At 48.5% G+C, this 18,910-nt stretch overlaps 1 protein-coding gene across 1 annotated transcript in view; it reads right to left on the bottom strand.

The window, feature by feature from the left end:
- Window positions 1-18,910, bottom strand: part of LOC119466573 (muscle calcium channel subunit alpha-1) — a 456,872-nt gene that overhangs the window by 278,665 nt on the left and 159,297 nt on the right. The window contains exon 2 of the mRNA XM_049657014.1: window positions 119-328. Coding sequence (XP_049512971.1) covers window positions 119-328 — 210 coding nt within the window. The remainder of the gene's footprint in view (window positions 1-118; window positions 329-18,910) is intronic.

Below are 18,910 nucleotides of genomic sequence, written 5' to 3'. Positions count from 1 at the left end.
ACAGTCTATGAAGGGGGACGAGATAGACAAGGAGGCCAGATAGCAACGCATGCGTCGTCCGTGATCGGGGGCTACCGAGCGTCTCGGAGCGTGCGTATAGAAGATGCGCCCTGCTTACCGCTGCTTCGCCCTCCTCCTGCTCCTGCGACTGCGGCGGCTGCGGCGGTGTGTACGGCGAGCGATGCCGGCGAGTCCCAGCAGCAGGCGGGCGAGCTGCGCCGTGGGCGGCTCCCGGCCGCGAGGTTGGGCAGCGACGGCCACCGGCGAGACGACCACGACTCATGACAGCGACCAGCGACCTCCGGGCACGGCGCCGCCTCGCGCCCGCCTGCACAGACACGAGGGGCAGAGAGGGGGCTGTTACGGAACAGTCGTTGTTCACTGAGCAGGCTTACCGTGCATGCATTCATTTGGGATAGTTACGTGAACATTAAGTAACGTCTCAATCACACAAACTTCCCTCGACTTCGAAACTTATGGGTACCATCCGAAATAAGTGTGATCAGTATATGCGGGGAATCCAGGGGTTAGAGTACGTGTGCCACGTACTCTAACAAAGCTACGTGATCAGATGCACACGTTGGAAGCATTTGCTTCCTGCTACTACATTTACATGAAAGGTTTCGCTTAGGCTACTTCGTTCTTGATCAACATTCTAACAAGGCACAAATGAAGAAACAAGATCGCCCACACACGTATCGTATAATCATATAATCATGTTTCTTCCTTTTGTGTCTTGCTGCAGCTACGCATCACTATTTTCCATCCGTCACTCAATTTCACTTCCACCGTGCATACCAGACCACAATGGTAGAGCTTTAGTGAAATTAAGAAAGTCTTGACTATCTATAATGATTACTTTCGTTCGGAGAAGTCCTCCACGACTTTCTAGACTTTTTATTCCCTGAATGTCGTCGAATAGACACTCCCGGTACGCAGGAACACTTCACGGTGTTTCTTTCGTCTACGTTGCCAAAGATCATTGCCCGCTGCCAAAATAATGGGGGAACAAGATTTACTGCGAACGTCGACTTCGCAAACCACGCGCTGCAGCCGGCCTTACTTATATTTCTCTGAGAGGTCTCGCAGTGGTTCTGCAATTCGTTATATGTTTATAATGTATGAAGTGTGTGTGTAATACAAGCTATTGTTATGCATGTATGCTGTACTTTATGCTATGATACCTCACCATTAAGCAATGTACGGGTGACAAGGCTTGCAGTCACGCAGACAATGTTCTGCCTTTGTCCTTACCAACCAAGACCTTCACTGTATCTGAACCAATGCTAAATAAATAAATAAATAAAATAAATTATTCATCACCACGTAGTAGAGCGTTCGAGTAATCGCAAAATTCGCATCAACCCGAAATTCACATTAGTCGTGTCATACCATGCAGATTCTACTGTATACAGATGGGACTCTAGAATTTAAATATGAGTTGTGACAGGGGTCGTTAGATGAGCAGATATATATGACTATTTGTGTTTTGACAAGCCGTTCAATAGGAACACTTAATGATAACATATGAAGATGTCAGGTATCAGAAATATTTAGCTTAAATACTAACTTAATACAGGTGCGATACGGTTGGGAACAAGGACAGAAAAAAAGAGAGAACAAAGAAATGTTGCTGACATGTTCAAGTCTGAATTCCACAACCAAAACTGCTCTTCGATTAACGGTGAAAGCTGATGTGCAGTATTCGTAATGTGTGTGTGTTGTTGTTTTTTTTTTAGGCGCAGATTTATTCAACATAAGGCGCGCGAGAATAAAGCGTACTCTTCAAAATGGCAAACAACGTCGCTGTCGTTAAGTGATCGGGGAAGCTCATTCTATGACTTAGCAGCTGTGTAAGTCCACGGAAACAACTTTCGACAACAACAAGAAAGCTGGAACGCCGAAGGCTGTGAACTTGTTTGTGTTACCAATTGTGCTGTCGGATTTTGCACAGTCACGTGTAACCCTGCATAAACCAGCTAGGGTCAACTTATAATATATACCACACATATTGAGAGGCTGTGTGCTTAAACATTCTTGGGCAAAGTTCGCTGAAACGACGAGAATTTTGAGGCGAACTTCTGAGGGCAAATGTTCCTTCTATGGTTTGTCGGAATCACCGCATCACTGCTTCGATTTCCTCTTCAGGACGTTATTTGCCTGTACAAGTGAAAAACCGACCATTTTATGCATTCGAATTCTCTGTAAAAGCGATGGGCTCTCAACTGGCCTAACATTTCGTCAGCAGCCCCCTACGCTCCCTTCGTGTTGGGCAACGTGGGAACCACGTAGACCAGTGTACAGGCCTACGCAAATCAACTTATCAGGCATCGGCAATCCCGAAGCAACGAGGCAGGCAGCAAATCAGCTGCAGCAAAGCAACAAGCGAAGCTCCCGAAAGGTCAGCAGCCGTTGACCAACAAAGAAGAGAAAGGAAACTGAAGGGAAGATTCAGGTCTCAGTATGGTGAAGGAAGCCACTCAGAGGAGAACGTATCGAAGCGGCCTACGCACTTTTTTTTTTATTTTCTTTCAGCAAAGTTCGGAAGAGCCCATGCCTCCTTTTCTTACGCTGGACCGATGCTTTCAGCGTTCCAGCTGATTCGATTTTCGACTGAACTGTCTCGGTAAAGGCGAGGTAAAAAAAGAAACAAAGAAAGAAACACAGGGAGAGCACCTTCGAGCCGTTTCCCGCCCCCCAAGACGTCCTTCAGGAAATCAAGCACGGCTCTCATCCCGTCCAGCTCGTTCTTCCGATGGCGACGCTTTTTATTTCTCGTTTAATCGGGGTGCACGCACTCGAAACGTGCGAACAAGGGAAGCAGCTTCCAGGGTTCAATCGGAAGTACGACCCGTCCGGCGTAGAGCTGCGCGTGTTGGGGCGCGCTATATACTAATTAAGCTCCGACGGAACCCTGGCTCCCAACCAGGGGTCGATGGAGTGGAAAGACCGTCACGCCGACGCCTTGATTCGTTTAGGTGCGCGCGGAGTGCTTCCACCGTCTCTTCCTCCTCTCCTTCTTCCTTCGTGCGATGCCACTCTCGCAGTTTCGCTCTTGCCCCTTCTACACTTTAGAGGAAAAAGTGCGGCAGGTCCGACCTTCCGTGACTTCGAGCCAACTTTCCTCGGTTTGAACTCGATTTGCTTCGTTCGCTCGAGAAACGGCGACGTGGCTGGAGACTCGGACGCCGATTTCTCTCGGTTACTCGCTGCTCGCTTTTCTCCGTTCCTTAAGTGCAGGTGGCGCAGGCGACTATCGACGTTAAACCCGGTTAAGGTGTGCGCGCGGGATCCACTCGACTGCGTCAGACAGCTGGTTGCGAGTCGACTCGGACGCGCACGACGTCTCCCAAAGTGGGCCGCGCCTGCGTGTTCTCGTCCCTCTGTGTGCGTGCGTATGTTACAAACACAGGAATAACAGAACAAGCTAAAGTGTGTTTGCTCTGCCCTGTTCAAAGAGAAAAAGAGTATCACCGAGTAACGTTAAGAACCCCGCCATTTCCTGCGAACGGCAAATTACATAAGCTAGAATTGCTAAACGCTTTCTTTCGCTCGTCCATTCACAACAACGTCACGTGTGCCACTGCGTCGAGGCCTGCGACGCTCGAGGAAGGGATTATTTCCAAACATTTGCCTGTCGGGAGTCTTTGTTGCATTGCAGTACGCTGTGCAGTGAAGACGTACAACGAAGCAAGTTGGAGAAGGCGCGAGAACGTTCAGCGCCAGGCGGCCAGGGAGCTGATCTTCTAACAAGCTGAAAAATGGGACAGTGGATCACCAGACCTATGAAAAGAAGTGGAGGGTACGTGCTAGCAGAGAGACCTAAACTTTCTGTCTTTTAACATCCTTAAATATCACAGAAGTTGCGGGGTGTTTAGTTTACTAGTGCGTGATTGGGCGTTACCATTACGCATAATTTTTGCTAGGTTCCGGCCACTGTGAAAATATTGTAGCTAAAGTGAAGCATACGAAAACGCGGACAGAAGAAAAAGCACCAAATACGACGACAAGGTTGGCAACTTTCGTTTCTGTGTTTTCATGTGGGTCCTTTTAGAGACAATTATGTCATACTGCAAGTATCAACTAGGCCGTGAACAAGTTCTTCTCTTTCAAGCTGCGGTTTGCAGCAACTATTTCAAGGGAATCAAACAGTTACGGAAGTCCCGCTTTTATTTTTTGACTGTTTGTTATTTTTGTTTTATTTCTGCAGGTGAGTACGTATTGACCGCTTTGTTTGTGCATAATGTCTTCTGCAAGCCGTGTAGCCAACGCCGCCGTAGCATACCTGACCATGACTGGCCGGGTATGGACGATACTTTTACGCTGTTAGGCTTGCATTTCCACAAACTACAGAATCTGCAGAAAAACACCATTGATCAGAAGCCATTGCGAGCACAGAAATCGAGGATAGTGACGCACGATAATAAAGCTAAAGTAAAAAGAGGGCACTATCTTTATCACGCCATCTGTCACAGAAGTTTATTGAAGCTATAGAACATTTATTGCGACAAAGAAAAAAATTATGTGACTATCAACTGAGCGCACCACGTGGTTCCCAATCAAAAGTCAGCAGTAAGTATGCAATGGGCTCATATACAATGGGCGCATTGTATATATATATATATATATATATATATATATATATATATATATATATATATATTGTTCTTCGTCACAAGAAACTTTCAGTTGCTAGTTAAAGGCTGTGTTGGTCGTCTATATTTCTTCGTCTTCGTCTCACGCCCTGCCCCCATCGATGACTCTTAATAAACAACTTGCCCAATTCCCCGCTCTTCTAAACATCTTAGATCAAGTTTTCGAGCACCACCGTGATGCGCTCATTCTCCACGTGGCGTCTGCTTTAAGCAGATGTAGGGAAGCTAACACCGGTAGCGACGCCGTTAGGAACACACGCCGACATCGTGAACAGCCTCTCACGATCGACACTCGAGCCTTTCAGAACATCAGTTCCGGAGCCGCTGAGAAGCGCACGTAAGTTCCGAGATCCAGTCTCTTACAAAACCAGGACAGACGGCACCTCCGTCGTCAAAGTCGAGGGAGAGTAGGCCTAATTGAAATCCGCCCCCTAGTCGACCGCAAAGCGGCGCAAAGGGATTGCCGGCTTGAGTCAACAGGTGCGGCCATCGCATCGTACGCGGCCGCCCCACTTCGCGTATTCGTTGGGCGTGAAACGAGATCGCGCTTTACCTTCTGCGGCGCACATCGCGAGGCCGGCCGTTTTATACGCACCCAGCAAAAGCACGCACGCACCAGCGCAAACACACACGTGAGCGCGCGCCGAGCAGACACCTGGCCTCGCAGATTAGGCGCTATTGACTCTGGGCGGCTGTCAAGCGCACTCGGACACCGTGCGAGCCCCGTGCCTCGTTCGCCGTGGAACAAACCGCGCTTGTCGAGCGCCCTCTTCACGTTGCTCCGGTGAGCGCACGACGACGGTCACACAACGGGAGCCGAACCGCTTTCCTCTTTTTTTTTTTTTTCGTTTTTTTTTCTGCATGCGTGCTTTGAGCGTACGCTTTTCCAGCGGTTCATTCACACACTTTCCTTTTTATTTTCTTCATTTTATTTCTTACTCACCGATCTCAGACACTTTCTTTCCGCTCAAGTGTCTGTAGAAAGGTGCCAGTACAGCTTCTACGCTGCGGCGCCAAAGACGACGCTTTCGGGCCGTAAACGCGGCACCTCGCCTCCAAAAAGAACTGGTGATGGCAACCAGAAAGAAAACTGGCGGCTTCCTCGATCGAAGCTTCTCTCTACATTATTCTATCCATTGCTTGCTCTCTCAGAGCTCCGTGTTCCAGCACCGTCTCCTTCCCAGCCAATTTTCCCGCTGGACACTCCCCCTCTCCCCTTTATCCCCTTCCCCCCCCCCCCCCTCAGACGCCTAGTCTAAGCGCACTCGGCTTCTCCCTTCCTCCGCCAGCCACACGATTAGCGGTGTTCCGCGAGGACAACCAATCAGGCAAACCGCTACCCGACAGACGCCGGACGGTGTTTGACCTCCTTTCCACATTTGCGCTTTCTTTGGCGATCTCTATTGAGGGCTCTCGATTATCTTCATTGTCTCCAGTCTCTACGCCCAACCAACGCGAAGACCGATGCAAAATATTTCGCAAAAAAAGATATCTTAGACATATGCACGCGGCCAATGAGGAAGGAATCGTGCAGTGCCCTTTATGACGTACGTGGTTGATCTGTCTCTGAATCACCTCGTTAGGCATGTGGCATACATTTTCACCGCAGATCACTTGGCAATTGATTCGTGCGTTTATTTACGAAAAATAATGACACTTCTTCAGACGAATAAAGGGGGCTAACCATGAATAGAGATTTTTCATTTACCCTTGCCATAAAATGCAGGGTGATTGCAAGGTGCATACTGTAGCGGATGCATATCGTAGTCTGCTGTTAGAGCGCAGTCGTAGAGAAATGAGCCACAGTCTTCACCACATTGCTCATGTCTCCTACCCTTGAAGTAAAGAGCCCGAGGAATCTACTTTCAGAGTGCTACTTCAAAGAGCATGTTCTGTCCGCACTCAAGATGCCATACGTCAGATGTATATAAGAAACTTGCAGACTTTTAAAAGACAGTACATATTTTATTAAGGCGAACGCCTTAGATAGCTCATGGGTCGAAAAATCCGACGATCGTCGTTATTATGGCACAAAAATTCAAGTGACATCTCGGGTGACATCTACCACACATTAAAGAAACTGTTATCATGAGTAGAAGCAAGATCGAAATGACTACGGAAGCTACGAACATGGCCACATTTGGTGACGCATGCGCCAGTAAGCCATCGATTTATTTATCACTAAAAGAGCTCGATTACCTCTGTTCTAGAGCTCGTTCAACGGACACCTTCTACATAATCAGTGTGGCCACAAAAGTGTCTGCGTACGATTTTCCCGGTTTTGTTCATACTTTCTGAGCAGTGTACACGCGTCTTAAACCGTTTGAGGAATATATATATATATAAAGTACGCCTGCCAGAACTGCAAATCAATCTGTTGTTGAGAGTTGGCGCAGTGTGTTTGTCTAATGTGCCTTTCCGTGTCCCTCTCATCCTGCCTGCGCTGCAAGAAAGTAGAAGAGTGAAAAAGAAAGAGAAATCCAGGACCGTTCTAACTTTCCATTAACCACGCAGAACCAGTGGCGATGTCTAGACGACCGAAAACGAGTAAAGAGAAAACAACTAGCAGGAAGTAACAACGCATTCAAATGAGAATGTCAAAGTAGAGAATGTCAAAGCTGTCGCCTTCATCCTCTTTGGCGTGTGCTAAAGTGACTGTCAACTTTTTTATGCTCGCACGCATACTGCGAAATGTCTTCAAATGTGTCAAGAACCGTATATTTAAATTATCCAGACCGGTACCTCAGCAGCATGCTCAGATGACGACGCCTTACGACGGGTGAAACGTCCGGGACACCAAACTCCGAATTCCGAGCGCCGCAACATTGCCTCGTAACGTGCGACCTAAAGGAACCTCAGTTATAAGAGGAACTTAGATGGTAAAGAAATGATATTCTAGAGTTTTACTTGCCAAAACCATGATTTGATTATAAGGCACGCCGTATAGTTGTCGCCTGGGGTACTATAACGTACGCCCAATGCAGTGTGCACGGGCGTTTTGCCATTTCACTCCCACCGAAATGCGGCCACCGCGGCCTGGATTCAATCTCGCGTCCTCGGGCTTCGTAGAGCAGCGCCTTGCTTAGCTACAACGCATCCACGATCGGTTGACGGCTACATTCCAGCCCGCGATTCACTAATAGCCGCTTACCGCCGCCTCGGACTTCCCACGGACCGTCTCGAAGCTCTCCTATTCCCACGTGGATATTCATCCGTACTCAAGCGAGCCTTCACAGCTCTGCTTGAGTTTTTCGAGTTACACGCAGCTATAAGCCCGGTTCCGTTTCAACTCCTTCTGCTTCTTGATGGCCTTACCGCTCGACTCCATTCCTCCTCCCTTTCTCTCCCCATTCTTTCATTCCCATCACCCCCTCCGCGTGCAGTAACCTTGAGGTGACCCCCTAGTGAGAAATCAGTTACAGTACTGCATTTGCATCTCACTTTTGACACAACTCAGTCACATACTACTACGATTGGTTGAGATCGGATGTAAAGGTATTCCGCCCCATATATTACCACCGCAATACTAAGCCATTTTGAAGAGTCATTCCATTTATAATTTCGTATATCGGATTGAACTATCCATACATGAAACTCTGCGCAAACACTGACAAAACGCGCCTGCTTTTGTGCTTTGGCAATGCATAAGACTCAATAGGTACCGCAGAAAAAGTCAGCTTGGCCTCGACCAATGTGTGCGCTTAGCCTATACGTGTGCACTTAAAGCGATCATTTACACATTAGTCGGTCCTTATAGGACTGCTGGCATAAGAAAATATAATATTGCATGAAAATCTTACATTGGTTTGCTACCACGCTCTTTTTGCCGCAAACACCATAATCATTTTCATCGTCCCCACCATTATAATCATACTTTTATTACACCGCATATTACTGTTACAGTTCTTCCAGCCCGCTCGAGCGCAAATGCTTTTTGTGTGATTGGGTAACCGTTACTTAGTTATTGGTCATACATGAACAGTAATTATATTTTTTGCATAAGTCGTATTTTTTGCGTAGTATTTTCTGTTTACTGCTTCACGGAGTCTTCGTTCCCGCAATATTTTTAGTCAGATGTAGTGCCGTCCACCCTTAGAATTCAGTAAAGAGCACGTGCTGGCTAAAGGGCAGTTGTGTAATGAGACTTGTTTTACGCAGGAATCACAGTGCTGCAGGCGTGAATACGACGCGCTTTCTCGGCCATCGCTGGCAGCATTCATCCCCGGTTTTCATTTTACTTTCAAACCCAGATCAAAACAAAATTCGGTATTGACAGGGAATGATTATTTGTTACGCGCACATTCGAACGCTGTACACCCCTTACATTTCGCCGCCTCCTAGTTTGCGTCAATTGCTGAATTCGAAAATTTCTCGAGACTTATGGAGCTGCGTAAATTTCTACTCGGAGCATATTTCTACCGCCCAGGCCTATAGCATTGAAGAATTTTGTAGCCGCGATGTGCCTGCCTTGCGAAATATTCGGGTTATAATACTACGTATTCGCGGACTGTATCAAAATGCATTAGGCATGGTGAGTGAAATGTTCGCTTTGCGCACACCGATGTTCTTTATAGTGCGGCTGACCGCAATGCCCCAGTAAGGAAGTGGACGTGATGAACCTAGCGTTTTGCTCTTTAAAAACGGTACCCACATATATTTAACACTCCAACACAGTTTAAATCATTTCGGGTGTATGTTTGGCCCACAACAATAACCGCCATCTGTCTTCCCTGCGTTTCCGTTCTTGAAAACTCTGCACTCGCTACTTTCCTGTCAAGAACGCAACGTCACGTTGATAACATCAAGCCGTTCGTGACCTGGAAGTACCGCAGCGCAGCTTTAACGAAAGTAAAAGCATGCAAGGTAGACAACTATCGTTGTCGGACAAATATTTTTTTATTTTTTTACATTGAAGGGAAACAAGCAGGTAAGTACAAAATTCGAGTCGCGCGCACGCGCCTGAAAGTAAGAGTAACCGAAGGAAAAAGAAACACGCTCTGAGGGGTGCCTTTTTGTGAGAAACTAGCAAAACGCCCTGCCTACACAAAAAAAAATGAAAAGAAACGAGCTAACTTGTTTCTCGTCATTAAGCTGGACTGTTTTGAAGTTTTTCCTGTGAGGTTGTCACCGTGGGAAGGCAATCATCGCTTCTTCTTCCGGTACCGCGAGGGCCACTCGGCGAATGGACATCGCTTCACTTGTCAGAGAACACAGAGCAAGAAAAGAAAATTGAAGCAACTACGACGTCGCCTCACTCGAGGTACGAAAAGAAAGCGAGTGGGCGACGACACAAAGACACAAAACGAGACCGAAATAAGTTGTCGCCCGATGTTTGACATCGCGCCGCATTGCTCACGTTGCTCGGAGAAAGATTTCAGAAACGAAATATTTGCTCCGTTCTTCGTGTGACCGTTTCATTTCTTGAGGCCTTCGTTACATTCCTTACTTCCGGGAGCTCCGTTCATTTCATTCCAAGGTATTTTCTTGCGGCGTCTCTTTGGTCGAGGGGCGTACCGTGGCTCATAACGACGCGCCCGCTTCTTCGGTCGATGGTGACAACCCTATAGAGGAAACCCACGGGCGAGTATCAACGAAGACACACAGATAACAAGCGACGAGAAAAACGCGAGTCGAAAAGCACTAAACGCGGCTCTCTGCTGCTCGAAATAAAACAGGGTAAATGCAAAGAGGAACGACCACCCAGCTTTTCTTGCGTCCCCCCAAAAAGTCTCAACAAATACCACGCCAAAATGTATTTAAAAGAAGGACAGAAAACCAACGAACAAGGCCGGAGAACTGGGGAACCCGACAATTTCTCTCAATTAGACATCGACAATTTTTGTACGCCGTGGCCCCTTTCACAAAGAGCCTGAAACGGTTCGTGACGTGAAATTGACAGACTCGATTGCCTTGAACGCAAGAGAAAGAACGGCGCTGGAAGGCCGCGGGAAACGAAAAGAAGCTTCTGGAAGGAGCGGTATTAGCATTATTATTGCGCTGCAAAGCGGCACAGACCTCGGTCATGACAGAGCTGCACGGCCGCGACTTCATCAATTGCGCGAATTGAGAAAGGTTATATAAAAAAAAAAGGGAAACGTGAAAGTGACGAAGCACGAAGAAGTGAACCGGTCGTAAACCACGATGAAATGTCGAGCTTTGGCGACGGCGGTTGGATCGGCTGACCGCGACGACGGTGGTTGTCGTGAGACGCGGCTACGGATTTCGATTGGGTAAGGAGTATACGAGAGAAGAGAAACAAGAAAGAGGGGACCGACCGTCTGCGAAGCGGAAATCGATGTCTCCATCCTTATCGCGTTTCTGCCGTCGGAAGTGCAACCGGAACTCGGACGAAATCTGTGCACGCGTAACCACTCCCTAATATTGCTGCGTAAGAGACTACGTCGCAAAACTAAGCCACCTAAACCTCATTCCTGCGCTCATTATTTCCAGGCGAAGTTGCTTACGATCGTAGCAGTACCTGCTTACCTGCAGTGCCGCTTAGACACCTGAGCATTGCTATGTATCGGCTTTCGTGGTCAAGTATTTGTGAACCTCCGAAAACCCATTTCTTTAGCAAACAGTAACTTGAGAGCAGTTTGAATAATAATTATTTTCATAAAAGTATTTCATTCATTTATTTTACCTTTTTTTTCCGCAGTGAGGAATTCATGTCTGTGCTTAGGCGGCATTGCTACCGCTTTGAGCTCGGACGCTGACCACCCACCCGTTATCTAGTGTAATAAATCTCAATAGAATCCACTCATTCGGGGCATCGACCGGAGCTGAGTAAGGGCACGTCCTAAGTGTCTCTGGCAAATGGCTTTAGGCGAGGAGAAGGGTAATTAAAGGGTAATGAGAAGAAATGAGGAAGCGGTAACGGTCACATTACCGGTACTAACACAGCACAGCCAGACTGCCTTGCGGACGTAATGCATTGTCCACACACGAGGCCACCCTTCCCTCCCCCATCTGCAATAACACGAGGGAGTGGGTGAAACTGCATATTGAAACAGCGCCAACGAACGACACGTGTAGGCGAAGAAAGCCACGGTCAGCGCTTGACCTTATTTGTATACTTGTGCGTTGTCCGTTTGCGTCCCCACTTCTTCTGCCAGTATAATTATACCCCGAATAGACACCTCCCTCCCTCTACCCCGCTGCCCCTTTCCCCTTTAAATAGAGTTGTTACTACTACCATAATGCGCAGTATGCAGAATGCTGAAACGACATTTCGAGCGCAACCGTCTCCAGTCTTCTCAAGAAACGCAAATCCACCATAATGATTCCATCACGCAGTGAAAGACGATTGTAACTGCGTGGTAGACTGTACACGCATTTGCAAGGGTATGCCGGTGCTTCGACATCCTCTGCCACCGGTTACCCACCGCTTAATGTTCGCGCAATTAACTCCCAGCGTGGCGCCAGACTTCCTTTGCTAATGCCTCATTTTCACCTTCCCCGGTGCAAGAAAGCCCACCGGGCACAGTCAGGCTAACCTCCCTGGCTTTTTCTTACTACTCGACTGTGTCCGCTTCGATAATAAGCCAGTCGGGCGAAGTGGGAAAGACGTCACAGCTCGAACACGTTCTTCCAGCTTACGCCTTCTATTTCTTCTTCTACTGCTGTCTTTCTTGCTTGTATTGTTCGTTTCTTTTTCTGCACCTTCAAACTGCTGGAGTCTCTGAACTTGTAATCGCAGCATATATAAGAAACATTCCTCCTTTGCGCTCGGCTTCTCGAAGTGACTAATCCGTTGGGATAATAAATCTTCATGCCTTATGTGACTAACACGTTCTCGACGTTATTTATCAGCCTATCGCCTTCATCTAGTTCATTCGTCTGCTACAGAGCTTCCCTTTCTGGTCCAGTAATACGCCCGTAAGAGTAAGTGAATGTATAAATCTCTTGGGGCAATGTTGTTCTAGCTCTTCAATTGTGTTTGTTTTGTTTACTTTCGTTCACCCTACTAATAGCAACATGTGATTACCGTATAACTGCGCGCTGTACACATTAAAACTTAGCAACACGGAATTCTCTCTTATCTTATTAAGTTGTTTTAATTGCTGGGAATACATATTTACTAAAACAATCTCCAAAATCGAAACATCCCGCCTTTTTCTGCTTCTGGGCTGCGTGAAAAAACCGTCAGTGATGCCAAAGTCGGCCGGGCGAAATGGAAAAAAGGCGTCGCTGCAAGAACGCGTTGTTTCAGCTTACGCCTGCCTCTCCTTCCTCGTGAGCCTTCTTCTACATTTATAAATTTTCTTTTCCCACTTGCAAGCGATGACGACGACGAAGTAGTAGCAGACGCAACCATATTACACAGATTGCGCGACAATGTCTCCGAGCGTACCTTATCTCGACAGCCTGTCAGACATTGTTCGTCTGCTTTTGTGCTATCAGTAGGGAATAAAGGTGACGCGCCTTCACCAGAATCGCTCTAGCGGCCTTTGTCTGAACGCTTTGAAGGAATCGAAATCGCTTACAGCCGCGTGAGGAGGCGTCATTCATCCCTACGTAAACTTCGTTTGTTCGCTTTCTCCTTCTTCTTTATCACCGCGCAGCGAGCTGGCAGGAACAAACGGTCGCGCCAACTCCTCGGCGCCTTGCATGCGGAGCAAAACTTGGCACTTACAGCACGACGATGCGCCATGCTGCCGCTCCAACCAAACGCCATCATCGCCGTCTCGCAAATGCAGCATTCTTCTTGCAAGCGTTTCGCCTCCGGCGCTGTTACGCACAGCGACGCCGCACAACGGCATTGAGGCGTCACTTTCTTCCTAAATCTCACCTCCGCGAGCAATCGCAGCAAGTAGACGCGTGGGCGGCCGCTCGAACAGGATCTAGCAAACACTCCTGCAAAAGCGCAAACCGACAAGGGAAGCGCCGCCTCGGGCTAGAATCCGTTTCGGCAAGCAGCCCGCGTAACCAAATCCTCTCGTCTGGCTCTGCGTTCCCTTTCGTCCGTAACGCCCCGCTTCCATCCAGCGTCGGCACCCTCTCCCGCATCGTCGCCAGGTGAGAACACGGCGCTTCGTCTCCGGCGTGCGCATCGCTAATGCGTCCGGAAAAGTACATTAGCGAGCTGACCGAACACGGAGACGAAAATGGCTTCGTTGCGAGGAGATGGACAGTGTGCGTTTTTTGTTGGCCGGTACCCAGACTCCTCGCGTAGCGCCGAGTTAGAGCATAGCGGAGACGTTCTAGCGAAGGTGCGTACCGGAGTGCTTGACCGGTTGTCATCCCGCACCGAATTGGCGCCTACTTTCTGGTACGACGTGCTTTGGTTTTCATATGCCACTTAAATGCGCCTTTTTTTGTCGCAATCCCACTAAGCCAAGGAAACGAAACCAACGAAGCCATGATCGTATGTGTCGCTGGCTAACACTCCCTGCCAGATCTAGTACCCCTACACAAAGACCCAACAAAGCGGACGGCAGGATATCCGCCGCTGGACTCAATTGGTAGAGCATCGCACGCGCGGAATGCAGAGGATGCGGCAAGTTTGGTTTTGCGCACGTAAAAAACGAGGAATTTCGTAAGGATAAACTTTATCCGGTGCCCGCATACGCTTTGTGAGTTCCGATGTAGCGGAATACACGGAAAGAATAGCTAGTAGGAGCCCCGTTGGTCACATCTGGTGACGCCGAGCTCAGCGAAGCCAAGCAAGATAGAAGTTCACAGGAAGATATTGGCTTGAAGTGATCAGTGGTGTTGGAACAAGAAAAGCGTCAGCCTGACGCCACCGTTCCGACAAGGAGACTTCTCTTCGTCAAGGTAGCAACTGTATTCCCTAGCGGCGTTCGTGCGCCTTAGCTCAATCTGCCCCACTCTCAATGGAGGACAAGGATGAGAAAAAGCTGGTGCGTAGCGTAGGCTGAGAGAAGTCAAATTGATCTAAAGAACTATCAACAATCGTGTTTGGTGCTTAGGTGTGGTTGAGAGAAAAGGATATGGCGAGTGCAGTTAGTTCTTCGAAAATGTTGAGGAATACTCTACACTCTACAAAATGCTGCAACGGCCAAGAAATATAAGGCAGCGGCACCGCTGTTAGAGGAATCCAGTGACGCATTGTTCTATTACATTCTCCTTAGCTCCGCTTATGAAAAACACCTCCGAAAAAATTATTGCTGGTGTAGTTTATGAGGGATACTTCAACTTCGAACCCGTGGAGAAAGCACGAAGCCCCACTCTTCGTCGCACAACCATCAGCAGTGACGCGTCGAACACGGCGGGTGCGGCCAAGCAAGCGGCGGGCGCGAAGGTGAAACCAGCCGCAGCAACCCGACGGCGCTGCGGCTCCCCCCTTCCGGGTCACAGGGCCCCGTTCCTTTGCCGCTGACTTCTCCATGAAGGGGGACCACCTCGCCACAGCCCGGAGTGGCAATACGCCCCGGTGATCAAGGGAAGTCATGCGACGCTTGATTCACGCTGGACGGCTTTTCGTCACTGCACACGCTACGGGTCTGTTCCGCCGGCTACGTTTCACTGCTTTGCAGGCGTACAGGGCTTATGAGGGTGACCCGTTCAGGATAGATAGATAGATAGATAGATAGATAGATAGATAGATAGATAGATAGATAGATAGATAGATAGATAGATAGATAGATAGATAGATAGATAGATAGATAGATAGATAGATAGATAGATAGATAGAGATAGATAGATAGATAGATAGATAGATAGATAGATAGATAGATAGATAGATAGATAGATAGATAGATAGATAGATAGATAGATAGATAGATAGATAGATAGATAGATAGATAGATAGATAGATAGATAGATAGATAGATAGATAGATATGGACGGCTTAAGGACAGCGGCAATCCTCAGGATCGACGGTTTCTTTCGGAAGAGCCCTTGTGTATTTCCGTTGTAATGCCGTGCTTGCCGACCTTTTCTTTCAAGGAAAACGGAAATTTGGTCTAGTCGGTAGAGATTCGTGGAGCCGACAGAGGAGAAAAAGCCATCGCGGCCATGATTTTACGGAAACGGCAGCTAGCGTTCGGAACCTGCTCCGGACCTGCTGCGGGCCTGGAAGACGCATGCCGACGTCTCGCGGGCATGGTGCACTCTTTAGAAGAGTCGATCGTCTTGGAGTGGTGCAATCACCCGGCTTTGTGTGGTACTTCACCTTGGAAACAGGCATCCGGCGGGAGATGCAGAGTACCGTCCATATCACCTTTTTCCGAAACAAACCCAAGTGAAGCAGGCCCTTCTAATGGTACATTCATTCATTCCATGGAGCCGGCCAGTCACAATGGTCCCGGTGAGCGCCAGGTGCATGCAACCACTCAGGCCGGGCACGCTAGGGCGCGTTCTATGCGCCTGCAGATATGCCGCCAAATTGCATCTGGAAATGCTTTGCGACGAGGCAGCAAGAGAAATGTGGGGATGAAGGGTTGCGAAGATTTTGGCATGCTGGCACGTCGGCCAGAGAAGATGAATATTTAATGGCCTCCAGCACGCACGCACACACCAGTACTGTCGCGGCACGTAGAGCACCGTAAGCAATTGCCAATTACTTTGCTTCGTGCAAATACAACGTCTTGGCAACGGAGGCAAAAAGAAAGAAAACAAGCTACTCTGTTCCTGTACTTCGCTCACTAAACCAGAATCAAGGAAAAAAAAGTACCAAATTTTTGTTTGAAAACGTAAAAATATAAAAACAGCAGAGCAAACTCAATGGTTGAAATCGGTGGATCAATATCAAATGCGACCGGAAAATTTCCCCCGTGCCATTTGTCAGATTACACGCTTAAAAGCACTGCGTCAATCGGAAGTATTGTTTTCTGGCAGCGCGGTGCGCAGCGACTGTGTTCTTTTTTTTTCGTTTCTTTTTGACAGTGCGCACGTAGAGATAAATCAGTGCAGACGAATTACTTACCATTTTGTTCCTTGCATTGCTATTTTAATTGACAACGTAAACACAGTTCGTGAAGATTCTCCACTATATTATGTGTTGCTCCGCGCCCATCCAATCACATGCAGCGGCTCTCAGAACAAAAAGAAAGAAAAATGAGGGCAACATAATGAAACGACGAGCCTTTAGTCTCCAATAAAGTAGCTACATAGAAACTTCAATACAGCTTAGTCAAAGACATATCTCCTGCACTGCCGCACGGTGAGATGAACGGAAGCAGAAATGGCCCTAAAGGTTGGTGTACCGTTGATCTCTTCTAATCTTCTACGTTAAGCAGGCATGAAAATTTATCAATACGCAGATCACCAAAAGCGCGGTTATCTCCTCTTAAAGTGGAAAATTGTCATACACGCGTATGTGGCACCAAGGTACAAAGGAAACCCATACGGATTTGTCAGAAAGAAAGCCTCGCAGTTGAATAAAAATCCATTCTGGTCCGGGGATCGAACCTCGGACGAACGATTTTCTCCGGTGCGGTCACTCTACCATTTGCGCTAACCGGGAGACTAGCAAATTGAGAATTATTCGACAACCTGAAGCCCAAAGACGCCGAACAACATCGGGTTCTAAGTGGGTTGCTCTGGAGAAAGCGAAAAACGTGATACTAGTACTACTTCCCCTCTGCCTGTTTCTAAAGAGATGTAAGATACTAAATAAATTCAGAATGATATGGCTATCACGACGCTGAATTCCATCAAAACCTCGCTAGCAAGATGCGCTTCACTGTCTTGAATCTTTAGCGAAAAACTATGCACACGGTGGGAGACATGAAGCATGTGCCCCACGAAAGTGTCCAACATTTAACCCCTCTCCGAACCTGTGGGATTTCTTCTTAGCTGACAATATTTCTTTAATATCCGCGATAGCAATAATATGGACAATCCATACGCATTACTGCCGTCGGCGTCGCTATCGCCGTGATGTTCTGTATAAAGTCTAATGGCGATAACATCGTCGCCGCACGCCGTATGCTGTATGTCTGAGTGAAAGTGGGCGAGGGTGAGCCGACGATGGTGGTTTAATCTCCCGCAAGCAAGGGAGGAAAGCAGAGAGGAAGCGCGCCGTCCTCTTCGGACGCAATGCACCGGGGGGAGGGGAGAGAGGAAGGGCGGGGGGGCGTTCTTCTCCGGCAGCTGCTGCGCATGGTGCGGCCGCGCGGGCGCTATCTTGAAAGCGATCTGTGATGGGGACAGAGTGCGCCCCGTGCCGATAGCTTCGTGTGCGCTGCGTTTTCGCCGCTTCATTCGCATTGAAGCGAGGGGCAGCACGAAGGTCAATTCGCTCGCTGCTGCTGCTGCCGCGCTTTCTCGCTTCAGCGTTTTGACAGCGAGTGGTGTGCGGCCATCGAGTGAGATGTGTTCATGTTTGCTCGTACGCGCGTGACACCATGCTTGTTAATTTAGTCAGTAAGTGATTGTTTACAAGTTTATACGGCCAATAAAACTACTATCCTTCCTTGATATAGCTGTCTACTAATGTGCTATCGCAATCGATCCTTCGCCTGTCGGGCGAAACTGTGACGACTTTTTATTTTACTACGCCTGTACAATAATTAGTAGACGCCACCGTTCTAAAGAGCTTATGTGCCTTTATGCATTGCCGTGGCTCCGCATTGATTAAAATAGATTTTTTGTTTCGTTTTCGTTTCAAATAGAACCCGCTGAAGCGGTCCTGGCGTTGTCGGCGCTGCAACAGGATCGTTATAGCAGACGGGGGCAGAAGCCCAACAGTGGACTCAATCAGGCTAATCATGAACACTTGAATTAAGCGATGATGGCACTGGAGAACGTCCAGCGGGCAAAGCTGCGACAGCACACGTCATTGGCTCAGCGGCTACGCGGTTCCCTCTGTCCTTGCCCTCTGCTGGCCGCCGCAGCGAGGCAAAAGCGAGACGAAAGAGTGTGTCAGTATCGTTGAAGCAGTCAGCTCTTTATCTCGGCTGCAAGCAAGCCCCCCTCCCTCCCTTGATGTGTCCGGTGCTGAGTCAGGCCTGCCAAAAAAAACAAGAGAGAGAGAAAGACGCCCCGAGGAGTGCTTGCTCCTTTTCGCTGGTTGCATATAAGCGAAGCAGCCGAGTCTCCTCCGGCGCTCATCTCTTTCGGGCGCTGCGGCAGCCATCGCTCTTGCCAGCGCTGGCGTGGATGGTGGCGGCGAGTAGGGGGGCGAGTGAGCAGCATAATCAGGTTAACTTCGACCGCCGGCGCCGCAGCTCTTTGCGTGGAAGCCCGGCTTTGCGCCGAGAGGGCGTGGAGGCAAGCGAGAGATGGGAGGCCGGCATGTGTAACGGCTGCCAAGGCGGATGATTCCTCCGTTGTCGGGAGTCGAGGTT

This window comes from Dermacentor silvarum, chromosome 10, assembly GCF_013339745.2.
Source record: "Dermacentor silvarum isolate Dsil-2018 chromosome 10, BIME_Dsil_1.4, whole genome shotgun sequence".
In the NCBI taxonomy this organism is placed as follows: Eukaryota; Metazoa; Arthropoda; class Arachnida; order Ixodida; family Ixodidae; genus Dermacentor; species Dermacentor silvarum.
The sequence above is the reverse complement of the archived record's forward strand: the minus strand, read 5'-3'. Positions and strand labels throughout refer to the sequence as shown.